The sequence below is a fragment of the Falco punctatus genome, assembly GCF_963210335.1.
Source record: "Falco punctatus genome assembly, chromosome: 1".
Classification (NCBI taxonomy): domain Eukaryota; kingdom Metazoa; phylum Chordata; class Aves; order Falconiformes; family Falconidae; genus Falco; species Falco punctatus.
The window spans coordinates 104,714,099-104,734,954 of record NC_137580.1 but is presented as its reverse complement, the minus strand read 5'-3'; the positions used below and the strand labels follow the sequence as shown (position 1 = coordinate 104,734,954).

General features: G+C 49.8%; 3 protein-coding genes across 3 annotated transcripts; 1 reads left to right on the top strand and 2 right to left on the bottom strand.

Moving 5' to 3' along the window:
• Positions 1 to 883: 883 nt before the first annotated feature.
• Positions 884 to 11,533, bottom strand: NUP88 (nucleoporin 88). The gene is made up of 17 exons (XM_080365377.1): positions 11,203 to 11,533; positions 10,702 to 10,871; positions 10,141 to 10,266; positions 9,841 to 9,927; positions 9,048 to 9,224; positions 7,747 to 7,930; positions 7,169 to 7,319; positions 6,399 to 6,497; positions 6,158 to 6,248; positions 5,109 to 5,210; positions 3,874 to 4,032; positions 3,328 to 3,453; positions 2,708 to 2,773; positions 2,393 to 2,473; positions 1,930 to 2,056; positions 1,461 to 1,579; positions 884 to 1,102 (listed from the first exon to the last, which is right to left on the bottom strand). Exons 1-17 carry the CDS (start codon positions 11,437 to 11,439, stop codon positions 1,039 to 1,041), a joined length of 2,166 nt encoding a protein of 721 aa, XP_080221503.1. The 5' UTR covers positions 11,440 to 11,533; the 3' UTR covers positions 884 to 1,038.
• A 2-nt stretch (positions 11,534 to 11,535) lies between these two features.
• RPAIN (RPA interacting protein) lies at positions 11,536 to 14,461 on the top strand. Its single transcript, XM_080365536.1, has 7 exons — positions 11,536 to 11,628; positions 11,833 to 12,000; positions 12,510 to 12,573; positions 13,086 to 13,200; positions 13,406 to 13,469; positions 13,568 to 13,702; positions 14,234 to 14,461. Exons 1-7 carry the CDS (start codon positions 11,560 to 11,562, stop codon positions 14,261 to 14,263), a joined length of 645 nt encoding a protein of 214 aa, XP_080221662.1. The 5' UTR covers positions 11,536 to 11,559; the 3' UTR covers positions 14,264 to 14,461.
• Positions 14,462 to 14,684: 223 nt separating this feature from the next.
• On the bottom strand, positions 14,685 to 20,291 carry C1QBP (complement C1q binding protein). Its single transcript, XM_080365462.1, has 6 exons — positions 19,985 to 20,291; positions 19,718 to 19,868; positions 18,831 to 18,918; positions 17,354 to 17,449; positions 16,427 to 16,549; positions 14,685 to 15,098 (listed from the first exon to the last, which is right to left on the bottom strand). The coding sequence occupies exons 1-6, from the start codon at positions 20,250 to 20,252 to the stop codon at positions 14,949 to 14,951; spliced, it is 876 nt and encodes a 291-aa protein (XP_080221588.1). The 5' UTR covers positions 20,253 to 20,291; the 3' UTR covers positions 14,685 to 14,948.
• Positions 20,292 to 20,856: the final 565 nt, after the last annotated feature.

Sequence of the window (20,856 nt, the reverse complement as noted above, 5' to 3'; positions counted from 1 at the left end):
ACCGCTCGTAAAATGTCAGAACAAACGCACTTCCCTCCAGTCACTGGTGTCCTGGAGCTTGACTGGAGCCGGGTGGGAGGTTCACCTGGCTTAGCAAGGGATTGGGAACAGACACAGATCCAGCCCAGCAGGTCGGCTGTGGCGCAGGGTGAATGGGTCAGAAACCCAGATTCTGCTCGCGTAGCCGTGAAGGGTCAGTTCTGTGTGCGTTCCTCTGCCTGTGTAGTCTTAATCTGTACAAACCCAAGTGTTCGTGCAGCATGTCCGGTAACCTTGTTACCCAGCGGGTACTACCAGCCCTCCTTCCCTTCCAGCTTCCCGTCGGCACTGCGCACTGTGCCCCCTTCCCTAGCAGTGCAGTACCGCTTCCAAAACTGAGCTTGGCCCTCTCACCTTTCCTGAGGGGCGGGGGGAAGGGGACGACGGCTATCGATGGTCCGCTAAAGCTCATCTACAGATCGCTAATTGGCCTTGTAACATCAGATGGGACTCCAGCCCCCCTTCTGCTACCGGCCAACTGAGTGTTTGGAAGCGAATGCTGCATCCCGGTGGTGTCCTGTGCGACGACCTGGGTGTAGAGCCCTGCTGCCCGCAGGAGCCGCGTGTAACCATTTGTTAACTGTATTGAAGGTGTGTCCTTTATGAAGAAAGTGTTCCAAATTAAAAAAAGCTGCTGAAGTGCGTGCGCTTCTCTGGTCTTTCTGCTCTGCCTTCTGCGCAGGCCACAGGCATGCCCCGGCCCCCACCGTCACCCCAGGGAGTGTGCTGCGGGTAGCAATTCCCACCCTGCCGAGCTAGCTATGAGTATTCCATGAGAATGTACATCACGTAGTACGGCTGCTGCATACTCTCCTTCCCGCAAAACACACGGCAGGTAAAGGAGTCTTATCAAAAGTATTTTATTTCCCAGTCCCTCTTTACAAAATAAGAAGTAAAAGGTGTATTGTTCCACATACAAATGTTCAATATACAAGGGGAAATACCAGGGAAGATTAAAGCTCATCCAGCCTTCTGGTGCAGGTTTCTCGGGGGGGCACGTTAGAAGTTCACGTGGCTCCTGATGTCATTGATCTGCTTTACCATTTCCCTTATGTGTTCTCCCCTTCAAGAAAAATAAATCCAAGTCAAAATGCCGCAAGTCACATTTGCTCAAAACTGATCAGGAAGGAAAAGACTTGATGGGGTAGAAGCGGAGGCCGGGAGTACCGCACCACTGCGGGTTGGTTTATTAATTACAGGCTGGACAGGGCCCGCCAAGGGAGCCTGGGGCAAAAAGCAGCCTTAACCCAACCTGCTTTGGTGGCAGCGCGAGACGCCAGCGCTGCTGTCCGGACTGGGACCAGCAGGTGGTCGGTCAGCCCCGCAGGCAGCAGTGTTTAAATCACTCCCCCGGCTGATTAGCGTGGCCCAGGTACACGCCAGGGCCTGCGTTCCACAGAGGAGCCCAGGCTTTAACTTACTCTTCCTTCAGGACAGTCTGGATACACTTGCTCTGGTAGGCACTGAGGGTGATGCTGGGCTTGCGGGGGCTGGTGCCCTTCTCCATCTTTTTCTGCTGGTATTCCTTTTTCATCTTAACCTGCAGGTGACAGACAGAAAGCCAACCCCGGTCAGTGTTGGTGCTGCCTGCCAAAGTGACAGCTGGGCATGTCGTGCTGCAGCGACTTCTCTCCGGTTACAATCAGCTTGCTTGTGCGCTCTTCCTCCCACAAAGAGGAGAGAAGGTTACTGCTAGGCTGAGGAAGATGCACAGGCTTTCTCAGGGTTTAGGCCGGGTCGCAGAGGTTCTGTCTGTATTGCTAACGAGGATCAGAAGTTATTGTAGTGTGCTGCGGCTGATTGAACAGAAGCACACCGCTGCGTTCTGTCAGCACTGCCGCGTGAGCGAGGTGGTGCCGATTCCTTGCCCCCCGGGAAGGCGTTACCCACCTGTCTGATGGCGTTGCTCAGGTGCTGCAGCTGGTCATGGATGGTCTGCAGCTCCTTCTTCATATCTTTTTCACTGTCCGACAGAACAGGAAGCTGAGAGTGGAAACTCCGAAGTACTTTCTTCATCCTTGATGCACAAAGCAAGAAACGTTGCCCAATTAACTTACCTATCAGAGCAGCTGTGCTAAGACACCAACAGCCCTGCGCTTCTGTTGCTCTTCCTAAGCCTCAGGGGCTCAAGCCCCTGCTCTCCCCTCTCGGCTCGTCCCACATGGCCTTCCTGCCCAGCAGGCTGACTGCACCTGCGCCTCAAGGTCACCACTGAGCCCCAGCAAAGGGAATGCAGAAGCCAGGTCTTCTCACAAACCAGCGCAGCACCTGCTGCCCACTGTTGTGCCGCACCTGCAAACATCCATTGAACAGCAAGTGATCTGTGACGGAACAGCGTGTGGGTTGCACTCACCTGTTCATAATGTCTTCTTGCTTCTCTTTAGCTTCCTCGTACTTGTCAGCCAAGCGCTCAGCCATTTCCCGCAAGCTTTTCCTTTATGCAAGTGAAAAATGTTTATGTACTTTAGATTTATGTGGCAAGTCTGGATGGGGGAACAGGACAAGGAGCCTGAGAAAGCAAGCTGGAGGATGGAGCGAAGCTACATGCTCAATTACAGCTGGAAATGCATTCGCTTGCTTCACGCAGGACCCTGTATAAAGCACTTTTTGCACAAAGGTGCATCATTCCTGATGTCTGATTTGATAAAAGCAGACAGTTTATACTCACCGTTCCTCTCGACAGTAATTCAGATCTTCCAGTTGCTTCTTTTTCTGTCCCCACAGCAGCTTCACTCTTTAAATAAGTAAATACATAAAATCAAAGCACCCACAACAGCAATCCAGTTAAATCAGGATTGATGCCATAGAAAATATGATAAAAGTGACTAATACTCCAGGGAGTGTGAAGAACTAAAGACACTGAAAAATGGGCAGTGGTGAGAACACACTCTTCTGTTTTGTCCTAACTTTATTTGTAAGTAAAGACAATTTGCAGCAGCAGAGACTTAATGCATTTTTCCTTTGTCAGGATTATTGCTGAGGTCAAAGGATTTCCTGCCACCCACAGGTACAGGCAGACTAGCAACAGCAAGACACAAGTACTTTATATATGTGTGTAGGGTTTTTTTCTTATTTCCCCGATGAGCCACTATAGAGATGACTTACTATGCTCACCCCTGCTTTCCCTAGTAGCTCAGCTTTCAGTTCTGGTATCGCATTAGTCTCTTCCATGAGTACGTTTCACTCATGTACAAGGGTTAGTCCAGCAGAGGAGGTTTGGTGCTGGGCTTCGTGCTGTGGATTCCCAGAGACACGGCTCAGCACCCATGTACGAGGGGTCTGCATTACCTTTGCTGAATTTCCTCTTTTGCCAGATCTTGTTTCAGTATGTATTCCTCTCTGAACACCTGCGTGGCTCTGCTAAGAAGCTGAAGGCATTCTTCAGGGGGAGGAGCAGCATCTTTATCAGCAGACCTTCAGAACACGAGAGAGGGCTTTGCAATCTCACTCTAACATGTTCCTTTGAAAGGTTAAACAACTTCACAGTATTTATGGTAAGGGCTTAGGCGGGCTCAGTTACAGAAGTGAGGGACTGTAGTTAAATCCCTTCACTACAAATAATTTTCCTTACAGGAGCACATCCCAAGGGATCTTGAGATACTCAGAAACCCAGAGAACAAGTGATGAGCAACCCCATCAGCTGAGGTCAGGGCTGCTTTGTGCAGGGACTGTGGCAAGGTGACCCCCTCCCCACCCAGCCTGCATTGTTACTGCATGCGATGCCATCCGTGTACGGGCAGGGAGGCACAGGGCAGCTGCTGTTGTGCCCCCGTTATTGCTATGTCCAAGCTAACACACACTATTCCTGAGAGGCTTCCCTCAGGATTTACTTACTTCAGAAGCAAGGGATTGGCAGAACTGCGCTGCAGGATGCTTCGGATGTGCTTCTCGAATGAATGCTGTGACTCAGCCAGGATCCGGAGAGGGGAAACAGCAACATCTTTGTCGTCTCTGGTACACAGCAGAGGAGGGGACGCAGGATGGACTGTACTTCTACCAAAGAACATCAAATTGGAGAACACATTAAATTTTTCTGGCTTAAACTATGTCAGAGTCTAAATGGTAGTTGGTAGTTAAAAGTGAGGAACTCATCCGCTGTGGGGTTATATTACAGCGGTAAGTTGGAAGTGTTTTAAGAGAAACCATTTCAATTGTGTGGTAAACCAGCTCTGAACAAAGCTGGTGGAGCTCACATCCCAATGTCTTTCTGTTTGGCCACAGCTGAAACTAGCGAGAATCATAAATACCCTTTCACTTAAGGAGGAGAAAGTTCCCTAACAAGGCAAGCAAGCGCCTGAACAGCAGAACGACCTGCTCTTCAAAGCAGCTTGCTAGGTCACTGTCCACCTATGTCATGTCAGATAATAATGGGGTTTAAACAAGCTGTAAGGAAACTTGTAAGAACACTGCAGAAATGGTTTAAAAATAAAAGGACTACAAGAGAACCTGACATTAATAGTAGCTCTGCTGAAGGCACCTGTCATACTTTAAACTGTTCTCAGCAATAAACAAACTGAAAATGGTGCCCTCCTCTCAATATGTTCACTTAATTGTGCAAATGCTAGTCTCTCACCTTTCCCACCACCACCACCCCCAAAAAAAGGTAAAGGTTGCTTTGGAAATGCCTGCTAAAATCCCATGACTTTAAAGCACTTTAAGAACCCACTTTTTTCCCTCCCCTTTCACGCAAATGTAACCTTGGTGCCCATTAAGAACCGCTGTACTACTGTCTGTAAACAAGCTTCAGATTTTCATGTTCCTCATTACAGAAATGAGGAAAAAACCCCAATGACACCATCAAGAATGATGCAGCTCTTGTCCCCAATACTCATTAGGAGTGATTAGGTTAATTGTATCCACTACAAACACCTTATCAGTAGATAAATAACCACTATAATAACACTGAAGGGCTCAGCCAGGGAGCGTTCAGAAGGCAAACTTCATTCTGTCATAAGAGGTGCCAAAGTCTGGGGTGAAGGAATTACTAAGAATAGTAATAAAAAAAAAGATCTCCTCAGATCCTTCTCCTGCAACAGTCACAGATTTCAAACCAATTAAGACCCACGTACAAGAGAGGCCTTGTAATACACTCATAGGTGTTTGTGATGCAGATCATCGTGGGCCCCAGGATGTCCGAAACAATCCAAAATCCTCTAATTGGAGCAGGTTGCCTGAAGGGAAGAAAACGCAAGAATTGCACAGTCAAAAAAGTTCTTTGGTCCTGAAGTTGTCAAGTTCACTCTTCTGGAAAAGCTCTAGCCATGGGCCTAAGCCAGACACCTTTCGCTCAGCCAAGACCCACTCCTCAAGAGGGGGTCCTGCAAAATAATTTTCCTCATCCCACACAATCTGACTGGCAGTCAGAGGCACCAGTGCAGACTCACCCACCCGGAGACGGGGAGCACTGGCACCACTTCACCGTGAAACAACAAACTGCTGTGACCCGGGAAGCATTACCCACTCCTAGTGCGAGGCACAGACCTCCTCAGGAGGGGACATGGTTACTGCCTGTACCACCCTCTCGGTCCCCACGCCCTCTCCCCAGGTAGCCACTACCGCCACTGGGGAGGCACTCCCTGTGCTGACCTAGGGAGCACTTGAGATTAGAGCACTTAACTCCTAAAGATTTTTTTCTGCATTTTCTTAGTGTATTTAACACACAGCAGTCTATAGATATGATTAGGCCTTACAAAAGTGAGAAAATAAAGCAGATGATATATTATGTAGCCCAACAAATGATGCCTCTTAGGCCTGACTACACTCAAAAAATCAGACGTTCTTTTGAGGCACTGTTTGATCCTCAACACAAGGATAAAAGAAACACGTCAGCATTGAAGCCTCTTAGCCAAAGCAAGCCTCAGAGGTGCCCAGGGTCACCTAAAAGGCAGTAAAAATTTCTGTAATTTTGATAGATGATTTTCAGACAGGAATTTAAGCTCACCTTGCTAACTGTGCATTAAGAACCCTGATGCACAAATCGCTTATTTGTATTATCTGAATTCTGTTGAGCCGACTTCGTTATTTTTAATGGCAAGAATGCAGCAAAAGAGGGCAAGTCCTAAGTATTTTCCACAGCAACTCATGGATTTGGAAGCAATGGAAAGGGTTTGGTTTTTACCTGCATGGCAATGGTTTTGTACAAAGAATATGTTCAACAAAGCACTTCTGTTCTGCTCCCAGCTCTTGTAAACTGTCTTTGTCTTCTTCATCTGCAAAGAGATTTGTTGAAATGCACCAGATCCACCTTGCAGGGTAAGGGATTCTCAGTACTACCCACATCCACCAGCTTGTTAATAGCAAAAATGTAGGTGTTCAGGTAATACGCTCCTCCCACAACATGCAACAGGCTCCCCACTCACCTGAACCAAGGAATTTGTGTAGTTTATTGATCCATGTCAACCCCACGCTATGAACACCAGCTTCATGCGTGCAGTGGTATCTAGATGGACATTTGGGATCTGAAATTTAAACAGCAAATGTCAGAGAAGGCACTGAACTGAGAAAAACTCAACCCTCAGACCTGTGTTGCTGAATACATGTACCAACTTACTGCCCAGTCAGCGTTAACATCTCGTTGCAAGTACTAACTCGTCCCCATCCGAAACCTGAGCTAGATGTATTAGCCACGTTACTAGAGTTCTGTATAAAATTAAATCATGCTTGAAATACCCGATGAATTGTTTTGAACTATCCCTAATCACACCACATCTGTATCAATCCATCAGATTCCAAAGGGAAGACCAGTTAAAGCCAGCAGGCTAGCATTCTGACAAGACCCAAACGCTTTGTCCTACCCAACCTCCTGCCCCACAATTACATCCGACAGACTAATAAGCAGATACCAGCTCTTCCCTCAGGATCGCCAGCCCCACAACACTTGCTTACAACTTCTGCTTTATAATCCACCGCTGAGAGAATTTAGTATTATGTGACCATATGTGACCTGCCCTTGAGTAAACACCAAAGCACCTCCCAGCCTTGCTCCTTCCACAACTTTATTGAAGGCATTAAGCAAATCCTTATTCTAGTACCACCATCTGCTTGACGACAGCAATAATCGGCGAATAGCTTGATCCTAAATGCATGCAATAAAGCAAGTAAAAGCCAACAACCTGAGGGACAACCCTACCTCGATGCAATTTGATTGGGCAAGAGAAATCAGACTCCAAAGGCTCTTCTTCATCTCCTGATGCCAGTTTTAGTGCAAGTTCTAGCTCAACGCATTCAAACACATACAGGGAAGGAATCAGATCAGATCTTGGGTCCCATGACTTTTCTGACTGTAAAGAGCATTGAATTCATCTTTAAATGTGAGACCATTTAAATAAAAATGCCAACATCAGCATCAAGAAAGAGTTATATAATACAGGTAAGGTATTAATTGTCAGGGAAAGTAGTTCAAGTCCCTTCATTTTTTACTTAAAAAAATTTATCTCAGAAACAGGGTTTCTTCTTAGAAGATCCTCTTTAAAATAGCTCTTAGTAAGTTTGATCAAAATGTGATCTACCATCAGGATACACAGAAGTGGAATTTAAAATAAAAGCATCTGAGGGTCACAGGGACTGGCTGGAATAGGAGGAAAGCTTGCTACCTCATTATAGAAGAATGCAGCTTTGGCACTTGGTGTTCACCTCCAGGCATCTTGCAGCCAGAAACTCTGACTAAAGAAACAAAAATGCATACAGAAAAAAAACGAGACAAGGTACCTGCTCATCATCCTCTTCTCCATCCAGTACGACACAGTGATAAAGCATTCCCGACTCAGTGGCGATCACCAGGATGTTTGGAACACAAGGGAGGCAAAGGACAGCACAGGCATCGTAGCCATAGTTATCTTCTGCAGCAGGGTGCATGGGCAGAGGGCCGAGCAGCTTGCCAAGATTCCCAATGCTGGAATAAAGACGACATGTTCACAACACAAGTTGTGGAAGGAGAGTTCCCCATGGTTGCCTGCAGGAGTTTGCTGCGCAATAACTACAAAATCAGGATGCTTTAAAAAAAAACCAACCAAACAAAAACTCCCAGAAACCCCAAGCCACCCAATGGTTTGGAGTTCTGTCTAATTTTCATTAAACAGCAGCAACCCAGACTGCAAACTAAAAGTCTGAACTACACCTACTTGATGGAGATCTCAGAAAAGAAATCGGAGCTCAGTGATAATGTTTTATGTTTTGAAAGCAACCAAGCTACCAATTGGAAAAAATTCAAGAAGAAACATTTTCATACAAGAACACAAAGTACTCATGGGAAGCTCAACTTAATTATTTTTATCACTTAATTGGTTTCTTGCTTATTAAAGCACTTTACAAGCAGCATTTTGTGGCATGGCATTTCTCTGCGTAGAACTTTTGAAGGACTGAGCCCGTTTCATTGCCTACAGACAGGTCTGCTTGAATGCTGCATCGTTTCTCATGCAAACAGTACTGTTTCTAACCTAAATACCACACATTTTAATATTCAGTTATATTAGCTCTAACTTGTAAGTTTTCCCGCATCTTCTCAGTTTTCTGAAGTCATTTCTTCTCATGTCATGTTTATATTCTTGATTCATATTCTTGACTTTTCACTACAGAACATGCCTGCGAACCTTCTACAATCTTAAAATACTTCTTTTTCTAAGATGCCACTGGTTCATTCAGCCTCATCCAAAGCTAAAGATGTCTGTGCTGTGGACTGAAGGCCCCAAAATACACTTAACAGCCCTAGACCCACTGATCTTTTAACAGTCTGGCATCCTCATTTCAGATTTCTGATGGGAAATAATGGACAGTGGATTTTCCGAAGTGGAAATTGCACCCTTAACATCTGGATGACAAAGGATGACACACTGTTCTTGGATTTCAATCTGTTAGCACTGCCACAAAGAGACAGAACGGGCTGCAATATCATAAAACTCAGCCAGGCACCCACTGCAGACAGTGTCTCAGCCAAACTGAGAGATGGCTCTCCGACCCTAACATTGTACATACAAGCACCCCACGAAACCTGATGATGAATGCAATCCCACCTCTGAAGCAGGCTGATGTAGGTGAGGAATGTCTCTCCATTTTCATACAAAATGTAAAGCGGATAGGCCAACACTTCTTCGCTCCCTCGCTGCCCAAGTATGTTCTTTGGGACTGGCACCAGCGGGCCAAAGTCAAACGCCACTGCGGTCTCTCCCAGTGATGCTGTATAGGCTCTCCTGGGGACAAGTCAGAACAAGACCTGAAGTCAGCAGTGATTGCGAGGACACAAGCATTTAGGTCCATCAGTACATGCTGACAAATTACTGCTAAACACCTCTCCATCAGTCCTTTGACGCGTCCTCTTTTCAGCAGCAAAAGCATGCAAGTAACATCCTTCTTACAGTACCTCGTTTCTGCAACACAACCACCAGCCAGCCCAGTTTCACAGGATAAAAAGATGAGGGCGTACTGGTATTTGCTGTGTAGTACATCAGCCTGTGACTCAACTAGTAGACCCTCAAGTTTTTCCTTGCTGACTAGGCCAAGAGCAAAATAAAAAGATGATCTATTTTCTATATTCCTCACTCAAAAAGGCCTTCTTATCCCCACCTTAACGACTACTCTGACAAACACTCGACTATACAGTTTGTTACTGCTTTCTTTTGGAAGGATGGGAAAAAAGAAAATAAAAAGTGCAGTTACTGTGCTAGGAAGAAGTCCTCACACTGAAGAGGTCCACGAAAAAAATCACATCAGATCTTTAGGCAGATTTATCGCTTATTCATTAAAAACACAGCTAAGAATAGAGCTTATTCTGCCAAGACATTTCAAAATACAAGAAGCCACACAAACCCTTTTTTGATTGTAAGGGTCTCCTCCTCAGTGTCTGAAAGAGCGATCACTTTGATGGGTGTCTGAGGCACCTTCAGACTGTAAAACCTACAGGAAAGAAACACCGGCAATGTTCATTCAGCTGGCAGTGTTGCACATGTCCCTGCCAGCACAGAAACATCAGTTGGTATCAGTCTAAAATTTCTCTCATCCTATTTTTTATTAGTAGTCCTGGTAAGAATGGTAGCACGCAAACTAGCAAAAAATTAGACTGGCTATGACAAAAAATTACTTAGATAATCAACTACAAACAGGGTTTACCTTATAGTGTTATCTGAAGTCAAGAGCACAATATGGGGCTCTAACGTCTCACAGGGATACCAGGCAGCATGCTTTAAAGTCAGAGATGTTGAGCTAGTGAAGAACCTTTCCGCAATAGGAACAGTACTGAAAAACAGAGCAGAAATAGGCGCCGTTACAAGAAACACAGAAGTCGCTTCTAAAGGGAAGTGGAGGCAAGGAGAGCTAGAAACCCAGCTGAAAGGTTTCAAAGCCATTAGCTGTATTATTCTTAAAAGCTGAAGGGGCAGCTTTAATTTGAAGCCTTTTGTTATTTCCCTCTGGGCACATGCTTTTAGCTGCTACAGCCAAAAGACCCCAGAAAGGGTAGAGACTACACAGAGGAACACACCTTGCTCCTCAGCAACTGCAACAGGTTTAGGTCGTTTATTTGCATCAGCTGGCAATCGGCAAGCCCCTGAGCCAAAATAACTTCGTGATCGCCCCTCCAGCCCCAACGCAACCGAGCCCTTCCATATCTGCCTGGCCCCCCGGGGGGCAGGCCGCACAGGGATGTGGCTAACTGCCTGAGGTCTCACCCACCTACAGTTCACCGTGGATTTCCCACCTTCAAACTCTGAATTCTTCCCCCAGCGTTTAGGCAGCTCCAGCACCATGAGCCCCTTCGTGCCGATGAGCGCCACATGATGCTGCGTGGGGCTTAAAAGCGTCTGATAAACCTCAAAAAGGGGCGGGTTTATGCAGATAAGGGTCTGAAAATACAAACGTTAGTTAAGCACAAGCCACCCAAAGCGCCCACAGAAGCGCGGCGCACCTCCCGTTCCAGCCGGCCGCTTACACAGGGGCTGCGGCCCCCTCAGCCCCGCTCCCGCCGTAACGGGGCCCCTCCATCAGCCCTCACAGCCGGCCCCCTCAGCCGCGTTCCCGCCATAACGTCCCTCCCTCAGCCCAGTCCCGCCGTAACGGGCCCCCCCTCAGCCCCTCACAGCCGGCCCCTCAGGCCCGCTCCCGCCATAACGGCCCCTCAGCCCCTCACAGCCGGCCCCTCGCGGCTCCCCAACTCCCATCTCCCTTCAGCCCCACCTGGTAACGGCTGAGCCCCGCGGGGTCGGGCCCGCCGAGCCGGCGGAGGCCGATGGTGTGGAGAGCGCTGTGCTCGCCGTCCCAGAGGAAGAGGTCTCCGTCGAGGCCGAAGAGGAGGTTGCGGATGAGGGGTGGCCGGGCGCCGGGGGCGGCCGCGCGCTCGCGGAGGCGGCTCAGCACCGCGTGCTGCGGCAGGGCCGCGCGCCACTGCTCCGCCGGGCCCCACTCGGCCGCCATCGCCCGCCGCCGCGCGCCCCCGGCCGCACCGCCCCATGGGCGGGGGCGCGCTCCCGCCGCGCGCCGGACTACATTTCCCGGCGTGCCCCGCGGCAGAGGCGCTGCGGCTGCCGGCCCACCATGGAGGCGCCGCGCCGGCGGTACCGCGGGGGCCCGGCCGTGCCGCCCTGGAAGGAGACCTACCGCCGGGTGAGTGGGGCTGGCGGGGCGGGGGGCTCTGCCCGCACCCGGGGACTGCCCGGCGTGCCGGAGCGGGGGGCTCTGCCCGCTCTCGGCCTCGGTGCCGCCGGCCGGGTGAGGCGACCCCTCTGTGAGGGCCGCGGCCGCCTCCCGGCCGGGAGCTGTCACCCCCCGTCACCCTAACGGGCTCCCTGTGCTCTGCTCCCCCCCAAGCGCTGCATGGAGAGGCTGAGGAGCAGCCGGGCGAAGCTGCTGGACCGGTACCGGCGGGCCGGGGAGGGAGCGGGCGGACCCGGCCCGGGCGCGCTGCTGGTGCAGGAGGTGATGGAGCAGGAGTGGCAGAGCCTGCCGGCCTTCGGGGGAGGGGAGCTGCTGGTGCAGGTCAGTGCACACGGGGGGCATCGGCGTGCGCCGTGCCTAATGCAGGCACGGCAAAGGCATCTCCCGGCAGCTGCGACCGCGCTCTCGCTGCCTGGAGTCGGGGTTTCCCGCTGCCACAACTGGAGCGGGGTGCTGTGCCGTGGGAGGGCTCGCCTTCGGGCCCACGGGTAGGCAGCGTCCTCGTTTTCTTCATAGGCTGCAGAGGGTGGGATCCTCACCTGGAGTTTTTAAAGCTGGTCTCTCGCTTTCCACTCCTGAGAACGGGAGTAAAATTTCAGTGTTTAAAAAAAGCAAGTTCTGGGACAGGCTGTGTTCTGATCTGTGGTGGCTTTGCACAGGTGATTATAGCACAGATCGCTTTCCACAGCACATGGGTTTCCAGATATGGAGCTTTACTAGGCAGAATAATAAACAGAGTGAATTTACATTACAGTGACAGCTTAGTCAGGTGCCGGAAGTTAAGTGAGAAAGTAGCCAGAATGGGAGTCACTGACCGATGCACCTTTCAGATGCTAGAGGACCCCGATGAGCTAGCGGTACTGGAAGAGATTCAGCAAGAGCTGATTTTGCAAGGTAATGGCTCTACACTTTTTCTGACTCCTATTTGATTTGTCATATTCCTGACTCCCTAGTAATCCAAACCAGCTGAGGCTGCATTCCTTGGTTCTTGTATACCGAGTGATACAGGGGAAGAGCTGCCTCAGAAATTCTCTGTGGCCTCTCATGCATCAAGACCCTCTGACAGTTTAAGTGGCATTTTAAGGTCTGTGAGAAGCTAGTAAGAGGAGACTAGAGGAACAGGACTGAGGTGTTCGGGAGCCATAGGAACCCATATAAATCAACTCAGAATGTTTCTAAATTGTTGGGTGGAAGGTAGACTCACCCGCTGGACATGGGCTAAAGATCGAGCCGTAGGAAAAACTGGATTAGCAGGAATGAGTTTATCAAGTGTAGAAATCTGATCCAAAGAAAGAAAACTTGTTAGAAACTAGTGGCTGCCCCAGTCTCCCTCTGCCTGGCAGCTATACATGTGCTGCTTTAAGTTCATAAGAGATGCCTGAGGGTGTTTTCTTGTGTTGCTGCAGAACAGTTGGTTATAAAAGAATATGAGCAAAGCCTGCAGTTTGATGAAGAATGTCTCAATGCAATGCTTGATGGCTTGGATGCCAGTGACAAGGTCATCTGCCCTGTGTGCAGGAGGTAAGAAAGTCCTTGGTGTTGGCATGAGGTTCTGTGCTCCCCTACAGCAGTTTGGGCTTAGAAACAGGCAAAAACAGTGGGCAAAGAAAGGCTGCTGTTAGTGGCAATTCCCACAAAGTAAAAAAAGTGAGCAGTGATCTCCTGAATCTAACAGGTTTTTTGCTAACTGGTTGTTGTGACGATGCCCATTGTATGCTCTTCCTAGGAATAACCTGACCGTGAGCGATCACTTGGTTTCTTGCCAGTGTGGGTTATACATCAGCACGCAGGTAAGCTGGTAAATGTGACCACTTTTGTCAGCCGCTGCAAAGAGGCAGCTTTAAGCTATAGCCAGCAACTTAAGATCTTTTAACCCATTTTTCCTCAGGGTATGACCGAAGAGAAGCTTCGGGTGCTTCTAGAAAACACTCTAACAGAGCACAGTCACAGGTGCTTTCACAACCCAGAGTTTGCTGTTACCAGTGGAATGGAGGAAGGAGCCAGTCTTCTCATGAGCTGTCCGGTGAGTCGAAATGTCACATTCCTGGAAAGGATCTCTGCTTGGATCCACTTCTCCATTACATATGCAGAAACCACGAGTCTGTTGATCCCAGGGGTTTGCACTGCTGTTTTTCAACAAACTTCCTTGGAAGTGGTTTTACTTTTGGCCACCAGTAACCATAAAAAGAGCCAAATTATACACCTTCCCTTACCTGCTGGATTAGGGAATCTTCCAAGGGGCTGTCAAATTTAGTACCTTATCTTTCTCACACCTTAACCAGCAACTTCCAAGTCTTGTGTGGAGTATCTGTTCTGATAAGTGGTTCACAAAAGTTTTTTAAAAATTACTTGCGTTTAAGCCTCACCTGTACCTCCTAGAAAACACTCACCATCCCTTTGGCTCCAGCTACAACTGTCACCTTCTTAGCTTTGTTGCTTATGTAAAATCACTGTGAGGGCAGTGTTAGGAGCAAAGCGCTTCAAATAGTTTTGAACACGAGTAATTAATTTTATACATTACTATAGCTTCTCTGTTCCACTTACCTTTGTAAAGGTGTGTGACTCCTGGACGATTCTCCTGTAAGCTGATTCAGCTGCTGCTACTTTTTTATTGGAGGGACTTCAAGACTAAAACCCCACCCCGAGCTGCTAATATTTTTATGTATATACTTGTAACTGCTGTGTCAAAAATACTTGGAAAGGCAGTAGTAATGCCTTGACCTGCACTTTTCATGGCACAGTACGTTTTGAAATAAATACACTTGGTTTGTTTCAGCCTTCATGTTGTCTTTAACAATGCATCAGTGATCTCACAGCTCGCCTTGGACTGGAATAGCTCTCCCCTGGAGGAAACTCCAGGCCAGCACACACCATGGCTGCAGCAACAGCTCTGTGAGCAGCTGTACTGACACCAGCTCAAGCATAAACACTAGTGTTATTTTTACAGCAGCTCTCTGGTCAGCAATGGAACAGCAGGAAGAAGAGAAACCACCAGTTTTCAGTGATATGTTGAACAGATTTTATTCTTCACATTCATTAATTGTACAAAACCCACCAGGTAGGGTGAGGCAATTCCAAACCAGGATGTCAGAGATCTTGATCTGGGCTGCAACATAAATACAAACCCCCATATACAAGTGAGAATCCTCATTCTCCTGTTCTCCAAAGTTACTCACTCTCTGTGTCTGCTGTAAAGATATATTTGGGTATTGCTGGCTGGAGCAGCGCTGTGGAATATGCACACTTGAAGGTAAGTTTCCTAGCCTAACCTACTGACATTTGACAAAGCTTTTAAGGTCTTCAAGGAATTTAATGTACTCCTGGTGCTCCAGTGCAGTGCTGAGCTCTATTAACTCATCAGCAAAGGTGTTGTCCACTCCTCGATCAGCCAGGAAATCCATTAAGTGATCATACAGAGCCTGCAAGCAACGAACAGGAAACTTCCTTAGCAGAGTGCACCTGGATAGGGGGTGCTTTTAAAGTGTCCCACTGCAGCTGGCATGTCTTTCTCCCAGGAAGATCAGGCCCACATCCCCTAGGAGAGCAGGCAGCTCCCCATCCCCTTCTCGGCAGGCCTGGCCTCAGGTCTAACAGGAGGGAAGGGGCCACGGAACAGGCCATCCAAACTCAATCACAGGAACCCAAACCCAACATTACAAACCAGTTGCACCCTGGAGATATCAACTGACAGCAAGAGCCCACAGGTAAAGTCTGTTAAAGGTTACACATGCCAAGCTCTGCCTGTCCCTTCTGGATAAAGCTATGGCCTTGGGGGTGAGCTGGTTTAAGTGCCTGGAAAGGTATCTGATGTAAATATTTGAAAGACTAAGTCTTTTACAAGCATCAGCTTCTTTTCTTTTTAATCCTACTTAACTGTTGTAACTCCTCCATATGTTAATGCTCTGTGGGTTCCCCCCTTGCTCCTCAGGAGAACAGAGTCATTATCACTGTTTAGTACAGTAATACAGTAATGGTAACTAATACCAGTCATGCCCTTCTTGAGGTTTTTTTTTGAGTTTTCTGCTTGTGGGTGGTTTTTTTTTAGTCTTCTGTAATTTGAGTAGATCACAAAGCAGATCACAAATCATACACGTTTTTAGTTCATTTTCTGTCTCAAGTCAAGTGAGGGAGAGAAAAATAAAAGCAGCATGGGATGTTCTAAAGCACACTAACCAACTTTAACATGAGTGCTTCCCAAAGAGACATACACTCTAGGAGTAAAGTTTTAACCATATGATACACAGCCTCCAACTAAGAGCTACGCTTCTGAAAGCCTGGTATCGAGAACTTCCAAGCAGATGCCAGATTCTTGGACATACTAGTTTTTAGTGTCAAAACTATTAAAAAATACCTGGAAAACCCAGAAAACAAAGGCATCTACACATGGCATCTGGTAAACTACATTGTTAAACACAAGAGATCAAAAGATGTTTGGGCAAGTGTCAAAACATCTACAGAGTGTAATATAGCTGCTAGGAAATCAACCTGTAAAGCCTGGAACAGAACAAGTTTCAACATGTCCATTTCTGACTGTCAGTCACATCACCAGCATTGCATGATAGCAGGGACCACCTACTAACCCTCAGTTTGCAGCAGAACCGCTATGTCACGACAAGCCAGGGCAGAGTGGGAGAATCCCCTATCTCAGACATCCAGGACAGGGCTTGTAACTTGGGAGCAAACAGCCACCCAGGCGAGATGAGCTGAAGGGCCCCCTGCAGCCCCCAGCCCTATTAGCAGCGCTTACCCAGTCAAGGGAATCTGTATTGAGAGTGTAGTTGGTGTCCTTCCAATCCGCTTCCCCAGTGGGCTGGAAACTGACCTCCCGAATTGTGAAAATATCACTTTCCTCCTCTCCTTCATGGCCAACCTGAAACATGAAATGAGATGCAAGACGTACAATTAGCTCTCATCACCGGGCACCTTCAACAACCTCAACCCGAAGCTAGGAATATTACACTGCAAGCAAACCCACAAGACCAGTACTAAAGCAGAGGTGCCTCTGCTCTCAACATGTGCCTGTGAAGGCAAGCACAGACATGCAGGAGAATGCAGAAAATCCTCCGAGGGGTCAGTCCCCTGGCTTGTGCTACCAGAAGCAATCCAACGTAAATCAGCAGCTTGATTTTTACAAAAATGTAAAAACCTCTTGAGTTATCCTGGATCTGTCTTCACACATCTGTCTAACCTTTGTCAGCTAGGACAGGCTGTGTAAATGATCTGTTAAGGTTTACAAAATAAACCGAAAATCAGCATGAACCAAAGCCCTCAACTTTACCCTCTCCCCCCTTTTTTTTTAATCGCTACTTCTCTTTGTGACAACTCACAACAACGAGATCTGCAAGTTACCGGCACACTAAACCAAATCTATTTTGTTTTGGCCATTCTGGCAAAGTTTAGCCATGCCTCCCTTCTCTAATATAATTCAAAAAACAGGCCAATAAGTAGCTGAACAGAAACACCAGGTCAGGATGTGAGGAATGCAATGGAACATCTGCCTGAAGAGTGTTCTTGCCAACACAAAGCCTTTCTTTAGTGTTACAAGAGTGGTGAGAAAAGACTGCTTTTCTGCAGATTCAGACAAGCAGCACAATTATACTACAGCCGAGCAGGAAACGTGCAGCAAGTCACAGCCGGGTTGCTGTGGCTGCCACATGACCAGTTTAATACCCACCTCGTCTTCGGGAAAATGGCAGTCAAGAACAAGGGTCTGTTTTGTATCATCTTTTATTACTTCCACGACAAAGTTTGGAGTTGATGTAAGATCAGGCTAAATAAGAGAACAGTTGCATCAGCATTAGAATCTGAACAGGAGCCAAAGCAATCACAGCCCAGCTCAGCAACACAGCCCATCCAGCGCAGGTTGTTCCCCATTACCCTCTTTCTGGAGTCTCTGACCTGGCCAGGACAACCCCAACTTCCCTCAGCCTCGCCTGCAGCCCTTCAGCCCCTTCTCCACAGCTAAGCACATGGCTAAAATAGCAGGTGGGAGCACCTGCCATTCCCCGACAACCCAGAGAGCTTGCAGCTCACCAGGACAGGGCCCTCAAAGTGACAGGAACTGCTAAGAGACTCTTGATTGTTCTGACAGCAGGAGCAGCTCGTGCCTGCCCTCCTTCACGGAGGAACCTAGGCAGGGCACAGAGGCTGCCACACGCATGTATGTGTGCACAAGTCAGGTGCACTGCACCTTCTCGGTGGACAGAGCCACATCTGGAAGGGGAAGCAACATACGACTGTCCCCAGCATCATCCCACCCAGCTGAGTGCAATGCACTGGAATAAATGGTGCCCTTCAGGAAGCGCAAGGTTTACTGCTACAAACCACACACGGTGCAGCTGCACTCCTGACTCATTCGGCGTCTGTACCCCTGCAAATGAAGCCATCTACCTCAAATTATATTGCTCATTTACAGTTTCTACCAGTATTTTTACTAACAGAGTTTTATTAAACAGGAGTGAGACACTTCTGTCCAACAAAACCACACAAGTAAAGTCAGGTCAATAGCTTTGTGTTTCATTGACGTTGCCTACCCCAGCACTATGAGTTACACTAAGTAAAAGCCACAGTATATTTAATGCAGGGGGTTGCAAAGGCAAAAAAAGATCAAGGAATACTAGAATGGTTTGGGCTGGAAGGGATCTTATAGATCTTCTCATTTCAACCCCCCTGCCACAGGCAGGGACCCCTTCCACCAGCCCAGGCTGCTCCCAGCCCCGTCCAGCCTGGCCTTGGGCACTGCCAGGGATGGGGCACCCACAGCTGCTCTGGGCAGCCTGGGCCAGCACCTCACCACCCTCACAGTAAAGGATTTCCTCCTAATATCTAATGAAATGTGCCCTCTTTCAGCTTAAAGCCATTCCCGTCTTGTCCTAACACTGCATGCCCTTGTAAAAAAGTCCCTCTCCAGCTTTCCTGGAGGCCCCTACAGGTACTGGAAGGCCACTGTAAGGTCTCAAGAGTTGCTCTCATTTCTCCTCGTAGAGCCCTCTCACCCTGCTCTGCCTTTCTGCTGCAAAGAGGAAAGTCACAGCCACTACCCAGAAAAAATCTCGATTTTGTGACTTAATGCTCCCAAAGATCAAGTGAGAGGTGAAAAAAACCCTGAACACTTAAGGCTTCCTTCTGTGTGTCCATCAAGACCGAGTTACCTCCTGCTCATCAGGTTTCTGCTCTTCTTGTGTTTCATCATCAACCGAGGGTGGAATGCTATTGTTGATGTTGAACGTGACCGTTACCCTTCAAAAGAAAGAGAAACAGTTACTTTGAACACCCTCAAAAAACAGCCATTAGAATTTCTTCTATTTGAAGGTTTTGTGGAGGAACAGCGTTGCTGGTGTTGAACTCACACACCGTGACCAAAACCAGGTATTGCAGTTAGAGGCCGAGACACACACCTGAACGGAGCTGGCTTCCTCCAACTGCTCTCACAAACCAGCCTTTTTCAGGTTTTAGTGGCCTGAACTGTTATTTCTCATGCAGGAAGACTACACAAAACTTTGTAACACACAAGACAGTAGCAAGCTTGTATTTAAAAAAAAAAAAAAAAAAGCTACAAAAAATCTGAAAGAAACTTTTGACCCAGGGTGGTAAAACAAGGAGCCTCTGCAACACCTGGTTTGCACAGCCCGGACAGGCAGCGAGAAAGTGTGAGCACAAGCAGCAATATGGCTACGGCTGGGGGGGCACCAAAGCCGGGGGGGTACCGCAGAGGCAGGGGGGGACCCACCAAGGCTGGGGAGGGGGAACCCAGGCTGAGACGGGGGTGGAAGGTCACCAAGGCTGAGGGGGGATCCCAGGCCAGGGGAGGGGGCCGCCGAGGCCAGGGGAGGCCCAGGCCCAGACCAGAGGGGGCAGGGGGAGGCCCAGGCCGGGGGAGGCCAGGCCCAGGCTGGGGGAGGCCAGGCCCAGGCTGGGGGAGGCCAGGCCCAGGCTGGGGGAGGGGAGGCGGAGGCCCGGACCCAGGCCGGGGGGAGGGCAGGCCCAGGCCGGGGAGCGGGGGGCCGCCGAGGCGAGCCCTTCCCGGGCCCACACTTACTTCTCCCCGGCGACCTTCCGCACCAGCTTGGCCTCGGTGCCGTGCACCTCCAGCTCCCAGCCGCCGGACACCTTGGGCAGCGACTTGTGCTTCTGGATCTTCTTCTCCTCCTTGATCTCGTCCGTCAGGAACTGCGCGAAGGCTTTGTCGCCTGCCGGGAAACGGCGGGTGAGGGCAGGCGCCCCCCCCCGCCCCGCACGTGCCCGCCTGGCGCCCCCTCACGGCGCCCCCGCTCCCCTCAGCCCCGGCCCGCCGCCCCCCGCTCACCCTCGGTATGGAGGCCGCCGCAGCCGCAGGAGACGCCGCCGGCCGAGCCCCGCCGCGGGCGGAGCAGCGCCGTCCGCCACCCGCCGCCGCCCAGCTGCCAGAGGGAGCGCACCGGGGGCGGCGCGACGCCGGGCGGCGGCAGGAGGGTGCGGGGAGAGGAGGAGGAGGAGGAGGAGGAGGAGGAGAAGGAGGAGAGGAGGCGGCGGGGCGGGCGGCCGGGCGGCGGGCGCAGGGCGGCGGCGGCGCGCAGGGCCCGGGCGAGCAGCATGGTGCAGCAGGGCAGGGCGGCGCGGTGGGGCGGGGCGGGCGGAGGACACCGGCCCCGGAACCACCCGCCCTACTTCCGGGCCCGGCGGCCCCCGCGGCGGGGAGCAGGACGCGGGTTCGAGTCCCGGCCCCAGCAGGTGGGAGTTTGAGTCCCGGCTGCTGTTTTACAATGAGAAAGGGCGGGGGGGGGGCAGGGACGCCGCACATCGCCCCGATGGCCGGGCACCCCAGAAGTTCGCTCAGAAAAAACATTTTTATTCTCTTTTCCTCTTTAGCAATAGATAATTGAGAAGGCAGATTAACTAAGCCGAACTGCTACCCTGCCATAAAGTGCTCCCTCAGTCTAAAAGCTGGCGCCATTGCGCTCCATTGAATGGAAGCAGGGAAGGCCCATTGCAGCTCACCACCAGGCTGTAGCAGGAGAGCAGCGACGGCACCCCCCGCACCGGAGGCATCCCCCCACTCCCTGCACCAGAGGACCAGGATTTCTACTCCCAGCCCCACACTGGTGTTTGAGCCCGGCACACACAACCCCAGGGTCCATCCCGCACCTGAAGCGCAGACTCAGCCACCCACCTTCCCATCTTACCTTTACCCCCCTGCCC

Excerpts from the sequence above, each read along its gene's own strand:
- NUP88 (XM_080365377.1), bottom strand. The coding sequence starts at position 11,439 with ATGGCGGCCGAGTGGGGCCCGGCGGAGCAGTGGCGCGCGGCCCTGCCG. Across the intron at positions 2,774-3,327 it reads AAAGAGGAAATTCAGCAAAG|AGTGAAGCTGCTGTGGGGAC; the intron begins GTAATGCAGACC and ends ACTTATTTAAAG. Across the intron at positions 2,057-2,392 it reads CAAGAAGACATTATGAACAG|GATGAAGAAAGTACTTCGGA; the intron begins GTGAGTGCAACC and ends TTGTGCATCAAG.
- RPAIN (XM_080365536.1), top strand. The coding sequence starts at position 11,560 with ATGGAGGCGCCGCGCCGGCGGTACCGCGGGGGCCCGGCCGTGCCGCCC. Across the intron at positions 12,574-13,085 it reads GCAAGAGCTGATTTTGCAAG|AACAGTTGGTTATAAAAGAA; the intron begins GTAATGGCTCTA and ends GTGTTGCTGCAG. Across the intron at positions 13,703-14,233 it reads GTCTTCTCATGAGCTGTCCG|GTGTGTGACTCCTGGACGAT; the intron begins GTGAGTCGAAAT and ends ACCTTTGTAAAG.
- C1QBP (XM_080365462.1), bottom strand. The coding sequence starts at position 20,252 with ATGCTGCTCGCCCGGGCCCTGCGCGCCGCCGCCGCCCTGCGCCCGCCG. Across the intron at positions 17,450-18,830 it reads AGAAACCTGATGAGCAGGAG|CCTGATCTTACATCAACTCC; the intron begins GTAACTCGGTCT and ends TCTCTTATTTAG. Across the intron at positions 15,099-16,426 it reads ATACAGATTCCCTTGACTGG|GCTCTGTATGATCACTTAAT; the intron begins GTAAGCGCTGCT and ends CGTTGCTTGCAG.